The sequence below is a fragment of the Neophocaena asiaeorientalis genome, unplaced genomic scaffold (assembly GCF_003031525.2).
Source record: "Neophocaena asiaeorientalis asiaeorientalis breed wild unplaced genomic scaffold, Neophocaena_asiaeorientalis_V1.1 scaffold123, whole genome shotgun sequence".
Classification (NCBI taxonomy): Eukaryota; Metazoa; Chordata; class Mammalia; order Artiodactyla; family Phocoenidae; genus Neophocaena; species Neophocaena asiaeorientalis.
The window spans coordinates 360,105-382,485 of record NW_020173666.1 but is presented as its reverse complement, the minus strand read 5'-3'; the positions used below and the strand labels follow the sequence as shown (position 1 = coordinate 382,485).

Here is a 22,381-nt window from a genome sequence, read left to right as displayed (position 1 = left end):
GGAAGTTCAGACTCTTTATCTTGGCACACAAAGTTCTTTAGGATCTTGCCCCAACTACCAGCTTTATCTTCTGTTACCTGACCTCATACAGAAATGCTCTAGCCAAAGGAACTGAATTTGTCTCCTGTGTTCCCCAGGTGTAATGAATACGTCTTATTCATTTTATATGCCAATCATACTAGTGTCTGTCACATAACTAATATTCAATAAAATTCTGCTGAATATCTAAAGTTTTTTCTAACTGGAAGTCAGTTCCATTTACAGTTTGTTTTCTAAATTAATGAGGTTTTATTTAAATTACTGAAATACATGTCTTTCAATCACTTACCTTTCAAGAGACTCAGAAATCTAAATTTTAAGAGATAGTGAAAAAAACCTTAAAAAAAAAGAGTAATTCGTTTGGTTAAATGGTTATGAATTAAGCACCTGAACTGCTAATGGAGTTTCTTCATCTGGCATCATATAATGGCACAATAAAGATCTGGATCCATCGTTATTAATCCAAGAAGAAGATTTATGTTGCTCAACGAGATCTCTGATTTCTTTTAGTTTTTGCTCCAAGTCCAAAAGGGACAAAGAATGTTTAAGAGAAACACTAGAAACAGAGAAAAGGGAATTGGGATAAATTGAAACTATACAACACATCCTATACACACTCTTACCCTAACAGGTTACTACCTGAGATCCTGTTTCAACCAGTCAAACCGTGAAACTGCTGACTGTGAAATCACTAGAGTAGATTAAGAAATCAGCTACCCGTTAAGGACCAAGAAAAATCTTGTTGCAGATTTCACAAGAAAATTCCCACTGTATGAACGGGAGTTAAAAGCCTCAGACACAGATTTTTAAAAGCAGGTTTTTAATCTCATGACCCAAATATCTCTGGTTTGTTTGGAAATCAATCAATAAACAATGAAATATTAAATCTTTTCCCTTAGTATGAAAAGGTTGATACTGATGAAGAAAATGGATTCCACAATGTAACACCGCAGGGCTGTGTCCATATTAGGTTAAGAGTTTCGCAGACCACCATTTGTCAAATCACTAGCTTCATTAGAACAATTCGAATTTTTCTTTTATTCATCAGAATCAGTAAGTCAGAAAAGCCAAAGCAAAATGCCTTACCTTCCTAAAATCTTCTGCACAGCTTGTTTAATGACAGTGATCAATTCTGTCAGGCCTATTAAAGCAAAAACAAACATAAAAGCGTTGTTGACTTTTTCAATTCCTCAATACTACAAATGAATCAGAATTAGTTTACAGGTCACGAATAAGAATCTTACCATCTCCAAGGAGGTGTTGAATACTTGATAAATATTGCTGTTGGACATCTGGGGGGGCAAGAACTGTCTGTATAAAACAGAAATAAGGTACCCAATATTATTAGTAAATAATAATATTTTCATTATAACTTGAGCTGAGATTCTTTAGGACCTGGAACGACAGGAAAAATACTATTCTTTAACATAACAAAAAGCTTAGCTTCAAAATATGAAGAATAATAATGCTAAAAGTTTATAATCACATGAAATATAAAGATATTTATTCTATATGAATTATCATGGTAAATAATATTTGGTTAAAATTTGAACCTCTTGAAAGAAAGGGCAATATCTATTGAAGTCTGTTAAACTTACGGTGCCATTTTTGCCAACTGCTGCATTATCCAGGTAAATATATCCACCAATTATGTTTAACTGGACTCGCAAAAGAACCACCAGCATGCAAGTACTGTACACAGCTACGATACTTCTTGTGAAACCTTTACAGAGAAAAGAAAACCACTTGGTACTAATTATTAAAATATAAACAAATGTGTAAAATCACAAACCATTCCTACAGTTATTTTTTCATAAGATGACTTTAAAAATACATTTGTAATTGTTTCAAGTACAAAAATATATCAATTCAAAACATTTCATAGTTAATCTGCTTAAAAAATGTTTATTGTAAATTAGGAATGATCCCTTAATTGAAACAATAACCCAAAAAAACAATAACGGATATATTCAGTGAAGGGTTATATATTATTAGCTTAGAAAGGAAAAAAAGAAAGTACTGGGAAGCACTAAGTGTTGCAGCCTCAGAACTCAGAGCTGTCCAGGGAGTCAGTCCTGAGTAAGAGAAGAGGGCTGAGCATGGAAGAGCTCCAGCCGTCAATGGCAGGTAAAAGGGGATAAAGGATAAGCCCATTAAAGGGCTGGAGGAAGGTACACAAAGACAGGGAAACACCCAGAGACCCGGCTAGGACAGCGTGTTCAAAACAGAGGAGAGAGAAAGGTGCTGACTCTTGTGGAGAGGTCTAGTAGGATGAAAATGTCCAGTGGATTTAGCAACACAGAAGTTACTACTGATGCTTGAGACATCTGCTGGGGTGGAGATACACGACTGGAAACCAGGCTCTAGTATGTCAAAGAGTGAGTAGGAGTGAAGAAGGAAAGACAGGGAATGTAGAAATCTTTTGTATTATACAATGGATGTGAGAAAGTACAATAGCTGAAAGGAAATACAGGGTAGTACAAAAGTTTAGTTCATTTTCAAATAGGTAAAGTTTAAGCATGATTCAGTTGATAAGGATTAGTTGAATGGATAGGAAAACACAGGAATAACTGACAGTATGAAGTTCTGAGACATCGAGATACATCTATTCTAGGGCAGCTTTTTGCTACAAATTTTTATCACTAATCAAAGTTTGCATACAATATCAAAGTAAAGTTACTATCTGGGTTGGAGTAAAAACTTCCTTCAAAGTATATATTGTAGATATCAGTACCTAATATGCATATACGTAGTCTAGGACAGGTTTACGTATTATCATAACAATAATAATACCACCACCACCGCTAAAATTTATTGAGTAGTTTCTATGACCATTGATCTACTTGCTTTATGAGAATTATTTAATCTGACAAAAACTCTATGAGGTAGGTAAAGAAGAGTTACCCACATAATAGAGTACAAAAATTTCCCATTAAAAATATTTTAAGGCTGTTCTGTTGCACAGAATACGCAGGCTTACTTATTATCTTCAGATCCTCCCATATGTCTAGCTTGTTTGAAGGCCTAAAGAAAAATATCAGAAAATAATAATATAGGTAATCTAACAGAAAACTTTGAACTTTACAGCTCTATACTTAATTATATTTTATCACAGGATAACTGCAGAAAACAAAGCCCATAAAATATAGTAAAAACAACTGTAATTTCAGTAACTGATAATAACCATTTTCATAGTATCCTGGTGTATATCCTTCCAGTCTTTCTCCTCCTTCTGAGCATATGCATATTTGTATTATAAAATCAGACAGGAAAAGCAGGAATATTTATTTCTTTCCCTTATTTACTGTTTTATAAATAATGCAGTAGGTTCTATAACTCTTCAAAGGTAAGTAATGAAGTATTTTTTGTTTAAAAGTATCATTACAAACACATGCGTTTTAATGTGTGTTTGATGTGTTTCTACCCACTGTAGTTATTATCCTTACTGATGTTCAAACTGCCCATCTTTGACTATTGTGGGACTATTCAGGTTAGTTCCTAAGTCCTTTTGACACGACCCCTTTAGTCTTTGACAACTTCCTTGCTCTCTGACATAAAAAGCTGTTCTGGGTTCATCTTGTTCAATTCTTGCTGCAAACCTGGAATCATCCATTTCTCTGAGAGTCCTGGTTCCTGGTAGTGGAAAATGGTAGTCTGAGACTTAATCCTTTGATTAAGGATGTTCATTGCTACTGGGTAGGTCATTATTTCTAAGCCTTTTCAGTAGACTAAGCTAGTAAATATCAATATATGTATGTATTTATTTATATGAACATATATTCAAAGAGATAAAATACATCATGAATTCATATTGATACTTCTAATTCAAAATTAGGACCACTGGGTTTTTTAACAATCTCATTGTTCTTACATCTGTATTTCTTTTTGCTCACACTAGAAATCAGTGAAACTAACATAATTACTAATTTGCTTCATCCCTCACTCTATGGACAACAGTCTCAGAACAGCAATAGCAACAGTGAAAACAGTTTAAGTTTTTTTTTTTCAATTCTGTATGCTCTAAGAGTATATATCCCACTAAAAACACACAAATTTCTATTTTTTAAATAATTAATTAATTAATTAATTAATTTATGTGTTTGGTCTTTTCTGTGTGAGGGCTTTCTCTAGTTGCGGCAAGTGGGGGCCACTCCTCATCGCGGTGCGCGGGCCTCTCACTATCAATGCGTCTCTCGTTGTGGAGCACAGGCTCCAGACGCACAGGCTCAGTAATTGTGGCTCACGGGGCTAGCTGCTCCGCGGCATGTGGGATCTTCCCAGACCAGGGCTCGAACCCGTGTCCCCTGCATTGGCAGGCAGATTCTCAACCACTGCACCACCAGGGAAGCCCTCAAATTTCTGTTTTAAAGTCACTTGGCATAGTTTCTCTTTTTGTGATTACAACATCAACTAGATACGCATTTGGGTTAATTTCATTTATTTTACTATCACTTTTTAAACATTGCTTTTTAAACACTAAACATAGTTTTATAAATATGTAAAATATTTATATGGTTCCAAACTCAAATTTATACAACACAGCATATTCAAAGAAGTCCATTCCTACCCACCTTTATTCTTTTTCTTCTTCATAGGTAACTATTAAAAAAATATACTTTAACTTCCCATTGTTTTCCTTTATATAGGCAAATATGTATATATATTCATATCTGCCCCCTTAAATAAATGGTGGCATTCTATACACATTTTTCCTTTATCTTTTAAAAAAATATAACAATATATCCTGGGGATCATTCCATAATAGTATAGCGATAGTAGCCATCGTTTTTTTGTTTTTCTTTTTGAAACCACGGCATAGTATTCCACTCACTGTGTGTGTATACTACGTGGATGAAGTTCAGGGCTTTTCAAATCACCTTTGTGGTAGGACCAGGTTTTTTTCTTATTTCTAATCTGTCACAGATGAACAGTTTGGTAAAATAAAATAAAAATGAATTACTAGAAAAGTCAAATTAAAAAACCACAAAGATACAAAAAATACAATCCCGTATTCTTTATAATTATAATCAGACAATGAGTTACCATTACAATTGTGGGATATTACTAGCTTCTTATCTTTCTTTGGCACTGGAGAGACTGTAGAGCTTCAGGTGTCCCTTTCCTAGATGGCACAAGTTTGGTAGATAAATGGAGAAAATCCTATCAGGCCCTGCTGCAACCTTACGCTACTGTTCAGGCCTTGTGGCAGAACACCATATTTTAGTCCCATATTAAATTGGGAATCAACCACAATTCAAGGGTTAGGTATTTTAATGCAAGTAAATCACTTCTTTTGAATGTTATCTAAGATAAATTTCAAAGTGATTGTTATAGAAATTCTAAATGAAACAAGATAAGAAAACAGTGGTTCCAAAATTTTAACACAGGAAGTGCTCAATAGCAGCAGGCTGTGGAAGGGCAAACTAGGGTATCTGTCTGGAAACTGTACTTATTTGGCATGATTTTGGTGGGACAGGACTGAATTATAGCCACACAGGACATTTCTTCATGTTGACATTCACCACTATCAGACTTAAAAGTAGATTTAATTGAGTTATGAGACCTAATGTACAGCACGGTGAATACAGTTGATAATAATGCTTTCGTATACTTGGAATTTCCTGAGAATAGATGTTAAGTGTTCTCACCACACACCAAAAAAATGGTAACTACATGAGGTGATGGATATGTTAATTAGCTTGACTGTGGTAATCATTTTTAATATATACATTTACAAAAAATGAAAAAAAAATTCACCTTATCTGTTTTAAAGATTCTGATTCCAAACCTATGTAGAACAAAGTACTTTCTAGGCCAAGATTCCTTTCAAATGATTTGTCTGATGGAAACCAACTCCAGGTTAAATACAATCAGACTCTTTAATACTACCAAAATATGTTTAAGAATTAAACTAATCCTTTCAAAGTGTTCTACCTGTCTTGTGATGAAGGATGTTTAAGATCCTTTGCCATTGAAACTACACTGCCATTATCAATCATCAATAAGAATGCCAAATATTAAAGGCAGTGGTGGCTGTTTATTTGCTACTATAAAACTGATAAAATAAGACTATCAAACCTTTCATTTATTTCTGATTAGTTGTTATCACAATTAGTTTAAGGAGAAAATTAACTTGCTTGACAGGCTTATATGAGGCCGGAGTTGACTGAAAACCAATACAAAAGCAGTCGTAAGATTGGAGGCCTTACTTTAATCACACTTTGTAAGGGCTCAAGCGTCTCTTTATGCAAATACTTTTCAAATGGACATTCTCCCCTCCCCCAGCCCCCAAACTGCAAATAGTAATTTCAAATCAAAAGAAAGGAAAGAAAAAATAACACGGAGATGTTTAAAGAGGAAACAGGCAATGAGGAGAACTGTTGTACATCTTATCCTTCCAAGAATTTAAGAAATTCTCCTGTGTTATAAAGAAAAGAGGCCTCATGCCTTTTCTTTAAAGCATTACCCATCATTAATCCCTTTGCTCTCTAGCCTCCCACATTTTCTCCCCACATTTTGCTTTCACTTTTTACCACAGACTAACCATAGTATGTCTTGAATTATGACAATTTATTTCATCTAATTCCTCCTTTGGATGACAAAGTCTTAGAAAGAGACCTTATCTTAATTATCTTGAATCCCCCAAAACACAGGGAATGTAGGGCCTTACAGGAAACAGGGTTACCAAGAAAGAATCCCACTTATGTTTAATGTGTGTCTGTGTTGCTTTTATAAAAGTGTATTCACTTATTTCATTTGTCTTGCCTTCTCAGTAAGACTAAAACTTAAGGCAATTAAAATTTATTTTTCTATATGTTTCTTCTTTATATAATCACATGAACTAATTTATAAACCAAACCTTACATCCATAAGTAGTAGTAAAAGTGTGTCAGCCACTAAGAATCATGAAACTAAGGAAAAAATTCTTATCACTAGCATTATACTTTAATCAGATTAAAAAACCTGATCAGTTGGTTGAATGAGGGAATATCTAGGTTATGCCTTTTTTTAAGTCATTTTCTTTAGGGACTGTCATCATGTTGTTGAAGTGCAGAGTTGTAACTTTGCGTGGATTATGGACAGTCAATAATATGTATTTAAAAGCTGCACTATTGCAAAACGGGTGTATTATCCAGGTGCTCATACACTTTTCTTTTATTGTTACTTGATTTTTATTTATTTTTTTAAAATTTATTTTTATTGTTGGCTGTGTTGGGTCTTAGTTGCAGCATGTAGAATCTTTTGTTGCAGTGCGTGGGCTCTTTGTTGTGGCACGCGTGTGGGCTTTCTCTCTACTTGTGGTGCGTAGTCTCAGTAGTTGTGGCGTGCAGGCTCAGTAGTTGCGACGTGCAGGCTTAGTTGCCCCATGGCGTGTGGGATCTTAGCTCCCTGACCAGGCATTGAACCTGCATCCCCTGTGTTGGAAGACGGATTCTTTTTTTTTTTTTTGCGGTATGCGGGCCTCTCACTGTTGTGGCCTCTCCCGCTGCGGAGCACAGGCTCCGGACGCGCAGGCCCAGCGGCCATGGCTCACGGGCCCAGCCGCTCCGTGGGATCCTCCCGGACCGGGGCACGAACCGGCGTCCCCTGCATCGGCAGGCGGACTCTCAACCACTGCGCCACCAGGGAAGCCCTGGAAGACGGATTCTTAACCACTGGACCACCAGGGAAGTCCCTGTTACTTGATTTTTAAACTTTGCTTTAGCCACTTAAAAACTGTTATGACACAATTTGCTTCAAATCCATTCCAAGTTGTATATTTGTTTTCTAATAAAAAAATTACATTTATACCCCCATCCAAAAAAAAGTACACAAACCAATTGTATATAAATTCAGTGTTATTTTGGGAGGTATTATCTGACTACAGAAAATGTCTCCAAAGAAATTGTCCAGCTTGCTGCGTAACCTGCCTGAGCACTAAATTCCTATTTGCAAAATGGAGTTAATAATATCTGCCTCAGAAGCAGCCTAAGTGTCCAGCAACAGATGAATGGATAAAGATGATGTGGTACATATATATAATGGAATATTACTCAGCCATAAAAAGAAATGAAATTGAGTTATTTGTAGTGAGGTGGATGGACCCAGAGTCTGTCATACAGAGTGAAGTAAGTCAGAAAGAGAAAAACGAATACTATATGCTAACATATATATACGGAATTTAAAGAAAAAAATGGTTCTGAAGAACATAGGGGCAGGACAGGAATAAAGATGCAGATGCAGAGAATGGACTTGAGGACACGGCGAGGGGGAAGGGTAAGCTGGGATGAAGTGAGAGAGTGGCATGGACATATATACACTACCAAATGTAAAATAGATAGCTAGTGGGAAGCAGCCGCATAGCACAGGGAGATCGGCCTGGTGCTTTGTGACCACCTAGAGGGGTGGGATAGGGAGGGTGGGAGGGAGACGCAAGAGGGAGGAGATATGGGGATATATGTATATGTATAGCTGATTCACTTTGTTATAAAGCAGAAACTAACACACCATTGGAAAGCAATTATACTCCAATAAAGATGTTAAAAAAAAAAATCTGCCTCACAAGGATACTGTGGAATTTAAATGGGAGTAATGTATCTAGCACTGGGCCTGGCACAAAGAGACACCCCAGAAAGAGCACTTTCTTTCCCCTGACTACTGGAGGATGATTACAAGGAAAATGAATATCTTTCGATAAGGCCACAATGATTAAAATATATTTAGTGAAACCATTCCCCTCCACCCCCCTTCTTGTTCATTAAAAGAAGCCATTTCCTTCTGGAAGTCTTCTCAAACTAACACAGCATCACACTAAATTACAATACTCCAATACACACTACTCCCCACATACAAGGTCCTATGTATGAAAGTGCTTTGTACACAGTACACTGTCATGGTAAGATAAATTATCATTATCATATGTTCATGTTATATTTGTACTTCATTTTGCTAATGATATAAAATGTAAGTTCATATGCTTTCGTTATTTAAAATGTATGTTCACATGCTTTAGCTAGTACGATGTAAACTCTTTAAGAATATTAAAGAGTTAATATTTAATATTTAACATTACTGTCGCTTCACAACATCTGGTTCAGGAACACATTCCCTAAGTACTCAATAATTAAATTTCTGAAAAAGTGTCAAAGTGACAGAAGATCTCTTCATATGAAAACCAGAATACATACAAATATTGTCACCCTAAATACTTTGCACATCAAGGTAGAACATAAATGGACAAAATATTAATTAAATGATATTGTAAGTAAATATTTTTTCTAAAAGAGCTTATTATAAGCTCTAAATAGAAAGAAAAATAAGAAAACAAAGACTTCTGAAAAGTATTTCAGTTACATTCTATAAATTTTCAGTGCAATGTATAAATGAGAATGGCCGTAACTTGCATTTACCTGTTTTTTAGCAGAGCTGTAAGGCTCTCAGAATTGAGTTGCTGCATTAAGGCCTCTCTCAGTGTTGGAAGCATGGACAGCACTATAATACAAACAGAAAATTAAAAAGGTCACAAGTGATAGGACTGCCTTCACTGAGAAATGCACATTGTTTTGACAGGACTAGCAACTAGGAAGGGTTGGTAAGGAAGGTCAGGGCTTTCAAATTATTATTAAGAATAAAAACCAGTTACCTACTAATAAATCATTTATCTGCTCACGTGAAGCAAAATTATGCATATACATGTTATGATCATAGTGATGCAAACAAGTACACGTAGAAGAAAGAATGGGAAGAATTATTCCCAAATGTTAACAGTGTTGGTCTTTGGGCTACAGACTATGGATAATTCTTTTTTTTTTCCAGCTCTTTTACAATAAATGTTTATTTCTGATTCAATAAAATGATCTTTTGTCTTTAGCTATACTTCTTGCTTCACATTTTATTTCTAATTTTAGAAAACATTTATTTCTTAAATACTACAAAGCAACAGGCATTTGTTACAACCTTAGACAAAAGTGCATCAGGCTAGGAATTAAGAGCTGCCGAGCTGTAGTTTTGGTTTTGACAATGGCTATTGTTCGAATACCAACATGAAGATACAATAAGATATAATACTCTATGGAAAAAAAAGACTGCATGTAATTTATGGGAGTTACTTTATTTATGGCTCTATGCATGGTATAAGAAATGTTGGTGAAATGTACATACATAAATTTAAAATGTATTTCTAACACTAAAGAAGTAGTGATAAAATGAAAAAATATCAAGAGATTACAAATGCCATATTCTAAAAGGGAAAACTTTAGTGTATGATTTTTACTTCTTGACAAGGCAAGATATTAATGACAAATCCATGTTATTTTTTTTCTATAGAAAATTCAGCTTTTAACCTACTCTAAACATTTATTTCAGTGCTGCATTGTGTAGCTTCAGCGTATTTCCTCAAGATATATGATTAAATCACCTAAGTTGTTTAGACCACTAACTGAAGTAGCAGCTCAGTCAATGTAAAATGTGGTTTCTCTCTTAGTGTCCGTGGTATATATATCTAGCCTAAACATGGTATTTTATCTTACCAAGAAAAAGCAACACTAGAGTCCTAAATTCAGAAAAAGTTGTAGGGAACTTTAAAGATGATGTGGTATGACAACATGATTTAAGAGGAATCTCTTCAATAATTCTCCTGAGAGATAAGAGCTTCTGACTTTCCACTTCAGCATACTCAACCAAAGACAAGGCTATTCTTCTCTTCTAGCCATCTGTACTAACACTGAACAAATATGTTTCTGTATTGAGTTGAATACAGCTTTCATGTCTTGCTTTAGCCACCTGGTCTCCATGATAAACATCCCCAGTCCAACCACAAATCACAGGACAACCCTTCACCAGCCTTGAATCTGTGTGACCCTGAGCAAATTATTTAACTTCTCTGTGCCTCAGTTTCCTCATCTGTAAACTGGGGATGACAGTGGATCTACCTTACAGGACTGTTGTAAGGATTAAGGATAAAAGGCATTAGAACAGTGCTTCTTCAGGGATTTTAGCTCGGGGCTTTGGGACAGCCTGGAGGGGTGGGATGGGGAGAGTGGGAGGGAGGGAGACGCAAGAGGGAAGACACATGGGAGCATATGTATATGTATAGCTGATTCACTTTGTTATAAAGCAGAAACTAACACACCATTGTAAAGCAATTATACCCCAATAAAGATGTTAAAAAAAAAAAAAAAAAGAACAGTGCTTCTTTACACATGGAAATGCTCAGTAAGTGTTAGCTCTTTTTATTATTATCCTTACTGGGCTTCTTCTGACACATGCCAGTTTGTATCTTCTTAACATGTGAGAGGCAGAAATGGACCTCTGCTCTGACTACCACAGAGCATGTTATAACTACCTTTGAGCTGAACCACAGACTTTATTACTTCAGTCTAAGATTAAATTAGTATTTCCAGAAGTCACATCATACTCTGGTTCATAACAAGCTTATGTTCAACTAGAATTCCCAATCTTTCCTCACACCTCCTGTTTTTAAGCAAGCTTGGATAATTCTGTATCAGTACAATTGACTTTTAATGCAGAACAATTCTTTTATCCCAGTCTAGCACTTAAACGGGACTAGACTATTTTGCATCCCCAAACTTCATTTGTGGTGTCAGTTATGCATCCAAGCATTGTCTCAACAGTGAGAGTGTAAATTTAATAAGCACTTCTCCCAAATCTTTAGTAAAATCATGAAGATGGTAGAGACAATGGGCAGGGCACAGAAGCATTCCATTAGATACCATCTTTCAAGTTGGGGTCAACTTCTTGGGTTAAAAAACTGATTATATTTACCTAAAAGTACTAACTTTTTCTAGTATGTCCATTACATCTTATTCAAAAGAATAGAAATTTAATTATATGATTTGTAACCCCATTATCAATACATATCAGAAAGCTAATTTGGAAATTTTTTCAGTGAGCCTATATTTTGGCTCTTAGTGGGCACCATATTTTAGTTTTAACTGCCTGTATCAGCTCTTCATTCATCTGAGGGGTGTGATGGTCATGGAGATGTGCCACTCGCATCTTCTGCTGGGAGGAGCATAATTAACTGACAGCTCCAGCTGCCACCCCTCTGGATCTACACTGCTCTCAGCCAATGACAGTGCTTGGTGGGGATACTAAAGCAGGCCCGATCCTGAGGGACTCCTCTACCAGGGAACTTAGGCTTGAGGACTCCCGACTGGCCTGCCAAAACTTTCTTAAAACCGTGCTGTAGTCAGAGACTCTTCTTACCTAACCTTCCTTCCTCTGCCTATTCTATTCACAACTATCAGACCTGTATGGTGGTCTAAAGGCTTTCCTTGCTTACTTCTGCTCCCGCCTCTTTATTCTGCATGGGTGTTCCCCCCAATCAGTCTCCTGCACATCTAATCCCATCTTAGCTGTGCTTCCCAGAGCACCTAAACTGACACAAGGGTCCATGTCAAACTAAGATGTATTTTGAGATCCCAGAAGTCAGCATTTTTCATTTTTTGAAAATTTGAGTAATAACTGGAAATGAACTGTTCTTAAACTAGTGGTTAACACTGGGGAGAGGGAAGGGGCAGGGGCAGTACAGGGGTAGGAAAAAAAAAGGATTATTTTGGGATTATATGAAATCATGTATGTGAAACTTTTGAAAACTGTAAAGCACTAAAGAATTTAAAGAATCTTTCATTCAATAAAAAAAAAGAAAAGAGAAAAAAGAAATGGACTGCTCTTATTCTTTAAAAATTCATTAAAATATCCTTGGTAGTACGACTACATTGAATGCTAAATATTGATTTAAAAAATTGTGTAATTTTTAAAAAGTTATATGACTGAGTATTTATTATGTACCAAGCACTTTATATGAATTACCGCATTCTCATAAAACATTTATGAAGTGGGTTTTATGATGATCATTTTATAGAGGAAAGAACTAGATTTAGATTTGCCCAAAGACACACAGATATTACAAGGCAAAAGTAGGAACAGAACCAGATCTGCCTCACCCTTGAGCCTGTGCTCTTACTTACTGTACCTTATCTGAGTTGCCATTTTACACAGCATTTATGATTAATTTTTGCTTTATAGACTGAAGTATTATTATTTCAAACATTAAAAATCATGGGACTTCCCTGGCAGTCCAGTGGTTAAGACTCTGTGCTCCCAATGCAGGGGGCACGCGTTCAATCCCAGGTAGGGGAACTAAGATCCCGCATGCCGCATGGCACAGACAAAAAAAAAAAATGAAAAAAAAAAAAAAAAAAAAAAAAAAAAAAAATCATACTCCAGCTGAAATGCAATATGTCTCTTAACCTTCTTAATCCCAGCCTCTTTATCAAATGAGACTGAACTAAAAACAAAGTTCTTCCAACCTTGAAAAAATATTCTACTTTTAAAATTGAACAAAGAGAACCTACCTTTATAAATTTTTTTCTAAATTAATTGTTCTTGAAAGAAATGGTAGAAAAGCATTAAGCTTCAAACAATAACAAAGAAAAACAAGTTTGACATGGATTTGAGAACTAATTCTTCAAGGAGTTATTCCAATTATAACATAACACCTTGTTTTCTTCAAATATGGGCAGCTGATTTTGTTATAGCATCCTCCCAGTAGGTTTCTAGCTCTGGAGATTAAATTATTACCACTGATTAACACTGAGTGTATACTATTGTGTTAGACTTACAGGTCTCTAGGTGCCTTGTAAATGTAAGAAATTCTTTACTATGACATATATGGCCCAATGGCATCAGGCCCACTCCTGCAGCCCTGTCTCCTATCACTCTTCTTCCATTGCTCATGCTACTCTAGCTACACAGCCTTTTTCGCTATTTCTCAAATATGCCAAGCTTGTTCCCACCACAGGCATTTTGTATGGCTCCCTCCATTGTACCATTTAATCTCTCCTCAAATGTCACTTCCTTAAAGAGGTCTGACTCCTGGTTGCCCCACCTTAAAGAGCACCCCACCCCTCACACAGCTCATTCTCTTGTAAGCAGTCATCACTGCCTAAAGTCATTTATCTGTTGTTTATCATCTTCTTCTCTCACTAGTGAATAAACTCCGAAGGTCAGGTTTTTGTTTTTTCACAAAATTGACCAAATTGTTCACCTTCTGTTTCCCCAGTGCTGAGTACTGTTGAGTATTTGCTGAATGAATAAATAAAATGAATGAACAAGCATCTATGTTGCATATTAATTTACACTGATTTTCCAAATCCACATTAAACGATGTATTTCAGTTAAATCATGTAAATACTTGCTAGATTTATCATTTTTGCCTTTTCCTCTAACTTTGGTCCTGGAGGTATGCAAATTAATATAAATCATCAAACAACTTTATACATGTATAAATAGTTCTCTTTGTCTTACCTGTCATATTGCAAGTCCTCTGGTTACTTTCAAAATGATATTGTCGTCGTGCTTGGGCAATGTATTCTGCAGCCTCCCTTTCTTGTATTTCTCTGATTTTCTTCTGTCCATATTTCCCCAGGATATATATTCCTAAAATTATTTTTTAAAACAAGTTAGTATATTAATGCAGTTAATTAGAGTATTAAAAATTCTAAACAGTATTTTTAACCCACTTTATCCAAATATGAGGCTTATATTAGTGAAAAGCTAAAAATTACAACTTTTAAGAACCTAAATTAAAGAACTGTATAAGAATTGCAACCTGAAGAGAAGGAAAAGGAGACTGGCATTTTAAAAGCCAATGATAGATGGGTACATAAAGACTAGGTCTAAAGAAACAGAAAGGAATTAAATCTACAAAGTCAGGCAATGCCTTTAATAGTGAACTGGAGATATTCTAAATGTCCAGCAAAAGGGAACTGTTTAAATACATTATGGTCTAGCCACACAATGGACTCTTACGTAGCTATTAAAAACTACATTGCTAAATAGTTAATGCCTTAAGGAAACATCCATGTTATAGTGTTAGAGGATAAAATAAGATCCTAGAAGTTTTGCTTTTTAATGTAAATAAACATATATGACAAGAGATGGGTTTTAATTTCTTACATATATTAAACAATGATCATTGCTAAATAGTGGGATAGCAGGTGATTTTTTTCCTTCTTCTTGCTTCTCTATGGTTTACACATTTTCTTCAATCAAAATATAATACTTTTTAAAAATATAAGAAAAAATTTAAAAGGAAGAATAAAAGGAAGGTAGGTTGTCAAGCAGACATCTAAAACTAGAAACTTAAGTAAAAAAGGGAAGGTGAAAAGGGTACAAAAATTCCTAAATTATGACACTATGATATAAAAATATAGGTGGGGTCTTACGGCCTGTAATTTATTTACCACATTTCAGTATAGACAGTATAATATAAAATGTGCACATTTTGGTCATACCTTATAGGCATTCAGTTGTCCTGACTGGGAATGTTAACGCTCCAGTGTGGTTAGTTAGCATTTGATCAAAAGCCATAGTTCAAGGTTTAAGCATTTCAACTAACCTAGGAAAATGAATATCAGAAATGGCTTTTCACAGATTAAATGACTGGTGTTTAAGATACTGGGTTAGCTGAAACATTTTAGTAATATTCATTTGAACAAGAATATACGATAAAGTCCTTAACCCTTAGGAATGGCTTAGTCTCGGATCCTCAGCTGCTAGTTCGAAGGATTCTTAGTCAAGAGGGTTAACCAAATGGCCAGCAGAATCCTACATCTAGAATACTGTTGCATTTGCTTTGGGTAAATCGTTTATGCGTGGTTCTGCTGTAGCACAAAGAAAGGACAATGGGATTTCAATGAGCTTATAGAACAAGTTATGATACTGTTTTATCTATCCTTGATAATAGATGTTTTAATGTGAGCCAGAATTTGTTTCATGATAACCTGGCAACAAGGCTGTAGGAGAGTAACTAATCCTCACCTACCTCCAACTGTCTATAGCCTCCAATATAACAAGAAAGAACATAAGAATTGTACATGACCTAAATAACTGGATTTGGTCTGTTTGTCACAGGTGGGAAGGAGGAAGCCCACTAAGAACTGCAAAGCAAACAGGTATCCTGAATTATTTTCACTAATGTAAGCAATACAGATGAACGGATAACATGTTATATATATGTCTTAAAAAGACATTGAAAGAGTATGTGCTACAAATAATTAGAAATAAAGTGTGACTGCTGTTATGTCTAGATGCAAAAAATGTATTACAATCTCCTTAAAGAATAAATAAAAATTCATATAAATGTCTTCAGAGCTACCTTTCTTGTAATTCATCCTCAATAAACTGAAGACAGCGCCATAATACTAACAGAATGAAGCAACTAACTTACGTTTCACGAAGTAACCCTTTGACAGGCAACTCTTAGATAATAACTACCTCTCAATGAATTGCTTCTATTTTATTTGCACAACAGATGGCTAAAAGTTATGTGTAAAATGATTATTATTTCTCAAATAATAATAATAGCGTAAAATGAAATGCTGCAATGACACCCCTTGTATAGTTAAGAATTTTCTGGAATAATAGTAAGTTTGATTGGTCTATGTGTTTTCCTGGGGAGAAGGTCCACTGCTTTCATTAGATTTTCAACAGTGTCTGACAAAAAACACTTTAGGAACTACAGTTGACCTCTGAACGACTCCAGGGTTAGGGGTGCAGAACACTCCCTCCAGAAGTGGAAATCTGCTTGTAACTTTACAGTGGGCTCAATTCATAGTTCTGTGCCCTTGGATTCAACTGAGTATCTGTTGTGCTGCAGTATTTACTGAAAGAAGTCTGCATATAAGTGGCCTTGCACAGTCCAAATCTGAGTTGTTCAAAGGTCAAATGTATTGTGTAAGTGGCCCTGTGCAGTTCAAACCTGTTTTGTTCAAGGGTCAACTAACTGTACTGTGTTTAATTCGGTAAATGTAATATATTCTTACTAAAGCTAAAAGATAAATTATTATGGGTTGAAGTGTATCCTAGCCCAAATTAACATGTTGAAGCTCTAGTACTTCAGAAAGTGACAATATTTGGAGATAGGGTCTTTGCAGAGATAATCAAGTTAAAAGGAGGTCACTAAGGTGGGCCTAATCCAGTACGACTGGTGTTCTTATAAGAATGGGAAATTTGGACATAGACATGTGTACAGGAAAGATGATGTAAAGACACAGGGAGGAGAAAGCTATCTACAAGCCAAGGAGAAGGGCCTGCAACAGATCCTCTCTTAAAGCCCTGAGACGGAACAAATCCTGCCAACACATTGATCTTGGATTTCTGGCCTCCAGAATTGAGAGACAATACATTTCTGCTGCTTAAGCAACTCAGTTTGTGGTACTTCGTTATGGCAGCCCTAGCAAACTGATACAAGGCATTAGGCTAAAATCCCAGAATCCATTATTTTCCTCGAGTTAGCACTGAAGTAAATTCCTATACAAGGACTAATTTACCCAGGCTCTCATTTGCAAAATTCATAAATTCTGATTTTGTCCGATTTGTTTCCCTACGGAAGTAAGAATGAAGGCAGAGAATTCATTACCTAAAATATGGAGCTCAGGATACACCTGACTTGCTGCCTGAAGTTTGGCCCAGAAGAGAGTAGATACTGATGGCTGTGGCACCAACTAGGCAGGTAACTTTAAGCAAGTCTTTCCTCTCTCTGGGTCTAAATTTCTTCATAAAATGAAAGGCTGGGATTATATGAGCTTTAAAGTTTCTTCTTTAGCTATGACTTTATTTATGAATAATGAAAACATTCATTAAATATCTCAAAGAATAAATGTAAAATGTTTTGACGTTTCCTTTCAGAACACTGCTGGTAAAGCAAAATATCTTCTAGCCTTCCCATATTACGAATTTGGTTTTCTAAAACCATCACTTAGTGCCTTAATGGATGAAAATCCTTCAGTATAACTATTTTACTAGGTTAATAACGTCAATAAGGGTTTGAAAATAATCTATTAACTTCACTCCCATACAAAAGACCACCAAACCTTTCTATTCTGATTCTATTTCAGAAATATTTTCTAAACTTTGCCACTTTAGTCCACTTCTCTACCACTGTCTTCATTCAGACCCAGATTATTAATGCTCTTGAACAGGTTTAACAGCTTCCTAACTCTCCTTTGTTTCTGGTCTCACACCTTTCCAATCCATCTTTTATATGTAAAGTAATTTTCTAAAACTTAAACCTGACTGTACTACTGCCATATTTAGAATTCTTCAACACCCTGCCATCATTTCTTAATGTACAGTCCCTGTTCCACTTACATCAGAATTACTGATGGGGTACTTGTTAAAAATGTAGCCTTGGGGCTCCCCTGGTGGCGCAGTGGTTGAGAGTCCACCTGCCGATGCAGGGGACACGGGTTCGTGCCCCAGTCCGGGAAGATCCCACATGCTGCCGAGCGGCTGGGCCCGTGAGCCATGGCCGCTGAGCCTGCGCGTCCGGAGCCTGTGCTCCGCAACGGGAGAGGCCATAACAGTGAGAGGCCCGCGTACCGCAAAAAAAAAAAAGTAGCCTTTAAGGAAGTTCCTTGAAAACATCCCCAAATGTTTTGTCTTATATGATGCTGTACCCCCAATATATAATATTGGTACACAATTGGAGCTCAATAAATATTTGTTGAATGAATTAAAGAATTAATGAACTGCACTCTGGACCTAAAGAATCAGAATCTCGGAGAAAGAATTCTATATTTTCATTAAGTCCCTTCAGTGATTTTTATCCATACTAAAGTCTGAGAAGCTCCAAATTCTGTAGAATGGCACAATAAGGAAGGCCCTTCACAATCTGCACTCTAGCTACTTCTCCAAATTTATCTTTTGCCACTCCCCATTTGTGCCTTGCACTTAGCCATAGGGAAATACACTTTGATTCACCAAAAACAAGGTCTCTGAATCTGCTGAGCAACCCCTTTACCTGTTGTGCCCCCTTCTACTTTGCTAGCTGTAACTCCAGCGGATTCTTTTTAAAATAAATAAATAAATAATTGATTAATTTTGGGCTGCGTTGGGTCTTCGCTGCTGCACACGGGCTTTCTCTAGTTGTGTCAAGTGGGGGCTACTCTTCATTGTGGTGCGTGGGCTTCTCATTGCGGTGGCTTCTCTTGTTGCGGAGCACGGGCTCTTAGGCACGCGGGCTTCAGTAGTTGTGGCTTGTGGGCTTAGTTGCTCCATGGCATGTGTGATCTTCCCAGACTACGGATCGAACCTGTGTCCCCTACATTGGCAGGCAGATTCTTAGCCACTGCACCACCAGGGAAGTCCCTCCAGTGGATTCTTAAGGGAGGCTTGCTGAACACCTCCATTATTCTCTCTCTCTATGCTCCCACAGAACCCTGCTCTATTATGGTACTCTAATACTATCACTGTACTACTTTTGTTTATTTCCATTTCTGCTTTCTGGACTGCACTATGAGTTCCTCAAGGTCAAGAACTTTATCTTATTCCTGTGTATCACCAGAGCCCAATATAGAGAGAGTAGGCCCTCTAATTCAAATGTTTGTTGAATGAATGAAAAACCAAAGAGACCAAACATTAAAGTGTTTTCCCCACCACTGAATGGCCAAGATTCTTGAGCATGCAAGTTGATATCTTACCTAGTTTGCAAATCTGTCAAAATGTGCTACTTCTTCCATGAAGCGCTTTCCTAATTATTTCCAACTGCACAGGCTATCTGCCAGTTTGATATATACAGCATTTTCAGGTCTTATTGTTTTGTATTTTAATTATGTGTATGCTTCTTGCTGTGGTTTGAATGTTTGTGTCTCCCCTAAATTCATATGTTGAAATTCTAATGCCCTATGTGATATTAGGAGGTGGGAGTCTTTGGGAGGCGCTTAGGGCATGACGGTGGGGCTCTCAAGAATGAGATTAGTGGGGTTTTTTTGTTTTTTTTTTTTTTTTGCGGTACGCGGGCCTCTCACTGTTGTGGCCTCTCCCGCTGCGGAGCACAGGCTCCGGATGCGCAGGCTTAGCGGCGATGGCTCACGGGCCCAACCGCTCCGCGGCATGTGGGATCCTCCCGGACCGGGGCACAAACCCGTGTCCCCTGCGTCGGCAGGCGGACTCTCAACCACTGCGCCACCAGGGAAGCCCGGGATTAGTGTTCTTATCAAAGGGCCTTCACAGAGATCCCTAGCCCCTTCTGCCATGTGAGACTACAAGAAGTCTGCAACCCCGAAGCGGACCTTCACCTAACCATGCTTGTACCCTGATCTTAGATTTCCAGACTCCAGAACTGGGAGAAATAAATTTCTGTTGTTTATAAGCCACCCAGTCTGTGGTATTTGTTATAGGAGCCTGAACAAACTAAGTCATTTGTTTTCATTCCTTTTAGACCATAAAGTCCATGAAGACAAGAGTGGTGTACTGTGGAAAGAGAATGTGCTTCGGGATCTAACACACCTGGGTTTGAGTTCTAGCTTCCCTGTTACTAACTCTGGGAACCTCAACAAGTTTTTAAATTCTTAGCACTCTGGTTCCCACATTTTTGAATGGGGATAACAATAACTATCCTGTCATCATCCCCACTGAATAGAAGAGCTTAATACAGGGCCCATTGGGCACCCACAAAACGGTAGCTATTACTATTAAAAATCTCTGTAAATCTTGTATTTCCAATCATATTACCTTGAACACTACAGGCACTGGATAAATATTTCTTAAAATTGATTAACTGATATGTACCATGTTATAGGACCTTTCCCTTGAAGCAGAAAGACTATGAGGCGCAAACAAATGCCAATCACAGTCATCTACTCTTTTTTCTTTTTAGACTGACATCCATTCTTGTTATAAAACACTAGGATTATTTTCTTTTTCTGTTCCTCTGAACCTCTTCCCCCCTTTCTCATTCCTCTTAATCTCTAACTATAAAGCTCTCAATAGATTTTTGAAAAAAATCTATAACTATCTTTCTTTTTTGAATTTTATTTATTTTTTTATACAGCAGGTTCTTATTAGTTATCCATTTTATACATATTAGTGTATATATGTCAATCCCAATCTCCCAATTAATCACACCTATAACTGTCTCTTAAGTGTACTCTTTTGCTTCCCCTATGGTTATTTCTAATCTACCATTAGGTTGTTCCATAAATCTGACGGGGTATGCTATTTTTTCTGAGATAGCTAAAGAGATGCTATTTTCTTTCCTTCAGTAGAGGCAAAAATATTTTATTTATACTTCTTCCATCACACATAAATCATTAGTTTCTACAAATAAAGTGGACTCAGTAGTCTTTGTGTAATTTAAATACACATTAGATATCAGTGCATGAAGATATTAGAAAATACATTTTATCTATAAAGAATTTTTCAAGGAATGCCATTAAAATTTACATATAATCGAGGGTTTCCCTGGTGGCGCAGTGGTTGAGAGTCCGAGATCCCACATGATGCGGAGCGGCTGGGCCCGTGAGCCATGGCCGCTGAGCCTGCGTGTCTGGAGCCTGTGCTCCGCAATGGGAGAGGCCACAACAGTGAGAGGCCCGCGTACCGCAAAAAAAAAAAAAAAAAAAAAAAAAAAATTTACATATAATCATTATTGATCTGTGGTAGACCTCAGAGAGGAGAAAAACATTCTCCTTGCCTCATTAACAAGAAGGCTGTTTCAAAATTTCAAGAATCAACAGAGCTGAATTATTGATGCTAAGAGTATTGCTAATTTCAAATTGTTTTGCGGCAATAGAATATAATCAATAGTAAGAGAAAACCAACCAAATTCTTTGGGAAACTTCTGCTCTTGTTTTTAACTATTTCTGTAACTAAAGCATGTAGTCAGTGATAATACTTCTCAAAAAACTCAAATGCTAAAAATTTCCTCTTAACAGTCCTACATTTCCTTCTCCTGTATCACACAAGACATTTTATTCTCTCCTTTAGACCCCTGCATGATTGTCTTATGAGGAAAAAGGCTCTCAAGATTGCTATCTAATCTGTTTCTAAATCTCCTCTTAGCCTGTGCAACTCAGTTATGTGAGCTATGTGGGAATTCATCCCAATCTTGAAGATCCTGAGAAGATTGCACAACTTCCCGAAAGCACTTTCTTACTGCATAATTTACTACATAGTTTGTATTCTAAAACATCAGAAACAGAGCTAAAATATTGATTTGTGTTTCTTTGTCTAGCATATACTTCCAGTCTTTTAGTACAATTGTGCTGTTTTCAAAAATTCAAATTAACTTTGAACAAGAACTCGAAGTGCAGGCTTTAGTTAACTTCCCTCGAGTATTATGAAACTTCTGCGAACGGTGAATGCCAAAGTACTGGAAGTACCAAACAGAAACGAAGAACCTCACAGTAAAACAACACAAGAGAAGTAAAAAAATATGTCTGTAAGAGAACGGTGCCTTGAAACAGAAAAAAAAAAAAAAAGTGGTGGGTTCTCCCAAGGTGGGTGAGTAAAAGGCGAGAAACAGAGTAAGCGGCAGTATCAGGGAAAAGGGCAC

The 22,381-nt window shown here is 36.7% G+C and overlaps 2 protein-coding genes across 3 annotated transcripts in view; one reads left to right on the top strand and one right to left on the bottom strand.

Moving 5' to 3' along the window:
• Window positions 1-16,148, top strand: part of FUCA2 (alpha-L-fucosidase 2) — a 53,748-nt gene extending 37,600 nt beyond the window's left edge. Inside the window, exon 9 of the transcript XR_003003592.1 lies at window positions 15,958-16,148. The gene's annotated coding sequence lies outside the window, so the exon portion shown is untranslated. The remainder of the gene's footprint in view (window positions 1-15,957) is intronic.
• PEX3 (peroxisomal biogenesis factor 3) overlaps window positions 1-22,381 on the bottom strand; it is a 35,533-nt gene that overhangs the window by 12,667 nt on the left and 485 nt on the right. For both annotated transcript variants that reach the window (XM_024747883.1, XM_024747885.1), the window contains exons 2-8: window positions 14,350-14,481; window positions 9,429-9,510; window positions 3,020-3,063; window positions 1,638-1,762; window positions 1,284-1,350; window positions 1,126-1,180; window positions 427-595 (exon numbers count right to left, since the gene is read on the bottom strand). In XM_024747883.1, the coding sequence (XP_024603651.1) occupies window positions 427-595; window positions 1,126-1,180; window positions 1,284-1,350; window positions 1,638-1,762; window positions 3,020-3,063; window positions 9,429-9,510; window positions 14,350-14,481 (674 nt within the window). The remainder of the gene's footprint in view (window positions 1-426; window positions 596-1,125; window positions 1,181-1,283; window positions 1,351-1,637; window positions 1,763-3,019; window positions 3,064-9,428; window positions 9,511-14,349; window positions 14,482-22,381) is intronic.